At 40.3% G+C, this 2,244-nt stretch overlaps 1 protein-coding gene across 1 annotated transcript in view; it reads right to left on the bottom strand.

Moving 5' to 3' along the window:
- REXO5 (RNA exonuclease 5) overlaps positions 1-2,244 on the bottom strand; it is a 43,210-nt gene continuing 40,966 nt past the window's right edge. Inside the window, exon 20 of the mRNA XM_007466276.1 lies at positions 1-73. Coding sequence (XP_007466338.1) covers positions 1-73 — 73 coding nt within the window. The remainder of the gene's footprint in view (positions 74-2,244) is intronic.

Genomic DNA, 2,244 nt, shown 5'->3' with positions numbered 1-2,244 from the left:
CTAGTTTAGGGTGTTGCTTTCCTCTTCATCTTTTATTCCCATCAATCCTAGGCCAGAGAGCGATCCATGAGTGCTGCAACAGATGAGGAATAAAGATAGTTTTTGTCGACAGGGTTGAATGAATGGTTATAGACTAAGGTAGAGGAAAAAGGTGTTTTTTTTGATATGTGTATGTGCCATGGGGCAGGGGGCAGGCAGGTAGACAGCTTATGGAAAGCTGCCTGCTGAAAATGGTCCAATGGAAAGAATATTGACTAGTCCCAGATGCCTAGAATCAAATCATAGCTCTGCCACTTAACAGATGTGAGGCACATCTCAACTAAGGGTGAATGATCTCAAACTAAGACTCAGTTTCTTCAACTATAAAGAAATATTAAATATTTAAATTACTATCTCACAGGGCTTTTGTGAGGACTACAGACAATAATGGCTAACATGTTAACATATATGGAGCACTTACTGCATGTCAAGCAGTTAGGACTCTGTATGTGTTCTCATTTAATCCTCCAAACAGCTAGTGTACCTTATATAGATACTGATATAGATACAATTGTTATGTCCACTTTTCAAATAAAAAAACAGGATTATAGGCATGATATAACTTGCTCAAGTCACACAACCATTAAATGACAAAACCAGGTAATAATGGCAGTCTGTCATCAGAATCCTTTTAAGCTGCTATTAGAATTTTGTTTGCTTTATTTAAAACACTTTTGTAGCACCTATCATGTGCCAGGCACTGTTTGAAAAACTTTACAAGACGTTAACTTTTAATAATGTATGTTGTAAAACACCTAGCACAGTGCTTAGAATTTAGGAGTCATCTGGTACATATTAGTTCCCTGCCACCAAGTAGTGAATATTCTTGGAATTGGGTTAGAGTGCTGAGGTGCTCTCCAAGGCAAAGGAGGCAGAAATGAGCAAAGACAAACACAGAATCTGTCTCCACCTGATGTCTGAACTTAAGCTAACAAGCCACAGGCCTTTTGGCTATGGAGGACTAGGAGCTCTAAGTGCTGGAGAGTGGCTCTGGACCTAGAGACCGTCAGAATTCAAATATTAATTGTGCACTTACTATCTGGGTGACCGTAGGCAAGTTGCTTAATCTGAGCCTTTTTCTCATCTTGTTAAATGGAGATTCAACAACCTTAACCAAAACTGCATATAAAAGCACTTAGCACTACTTGACACATTAAGGGTTTGATGAATTATAGCAATTATTAATATTTTCAGTATTAATTTTAGCAGCCACCAGAAGTATAAGGATTAAGAGCTGAGTCAGGCTCCCAGCACAAGGAAACCTTCTACTCTCCTTGCTACTCCTTCTTCCTGAGCCACTTTTACCCTTTCCCAAGTGTTATCTGCTGGCATCATGGAGACAGCTGCACAGATGAGGCCCAGAGAAGTCAGTCACACAGCAAGCTTATAGTCTGGGGAAATACATGCTCTCCTGCTGCTGGGTTTGATCATTATGGCTATGGAAATTAGCAACTTTTAAAACAAAGGAGTAACAGCAGGTTTTGTTACTACAGGATTTGCTATTTCCAGAGTTTTCTCCTGACTTGTCAAACATGCCTTAGGACCTCTGCCTCAGTCAGAACCTAAGCCTTTTTTGCTCCCTGACCCAATGCTCCCTCCTCTAAGCCCTCATCCCCTGAGAACATCCCAGCTACTTCTGGAAGAAGAAAGCTTTGGCCCTCTCTTGGCTTAGTTTACCTACACAATGGGGAGCTACAAGCTAAGTATTCCACTTGGTACACGAAAACTCCTATTTTACCCCTACCTCCATACACTGGCTCTGAGAAGTTTTATCCAGGCAAGTTTGCCCCTCAGGGTCCAAGCTCTTAAACAAAAGCTTTCTTTTTTCTTTCTTTGGCAATTTCTGGTCACTTTTAAACCTCTTGCTGTTAAGTCTACCCATAAGCCTGTTTGAAGTATATCAGTCTAAGATTTTTTTTTTGCTGTAAAACCTAGTACTTATTTCTGTTTCTCAGAGACAGTAATTCCCTCAAGCTGCCCAGCAGGTAGCCTGTTTCACTAGTGGCCCTAATACATATTACAAGAATTTTATGACAGGAAGTTAACTTCTGATCCAGGCTTCAAGGCCTGAGGCATTCATGTTTTGCCACCTGGGAACTTGGGCCTGTGAAAGAATCCTAGAATGTCAGAATTTTAAGGGACTTTAGAAATAATACAATCCAGTGATTTTCAAACTGTGCTTTTTTCAAAAAAAGCCCTCTTTCC

This window comes from Lipotes vexillifer, unplaced genomic scaffold, assembly GCF_000442215.2.
Source record: "Lipotes vexillifer unplaced genomic scaffold, Lipotes_vexillifer_v1.1 scaffold783, whole genome shotgun sequence".
Lineage (NCBI taxonomy): Eukaryota > Metazoa > Chordata > Mammalia > Artiodactyla > Lipotidae > Lipotes > Lipotes vexillifer.
This window is presented reverse-complemented; position numbering and strand designations above follow the sequence as displayed.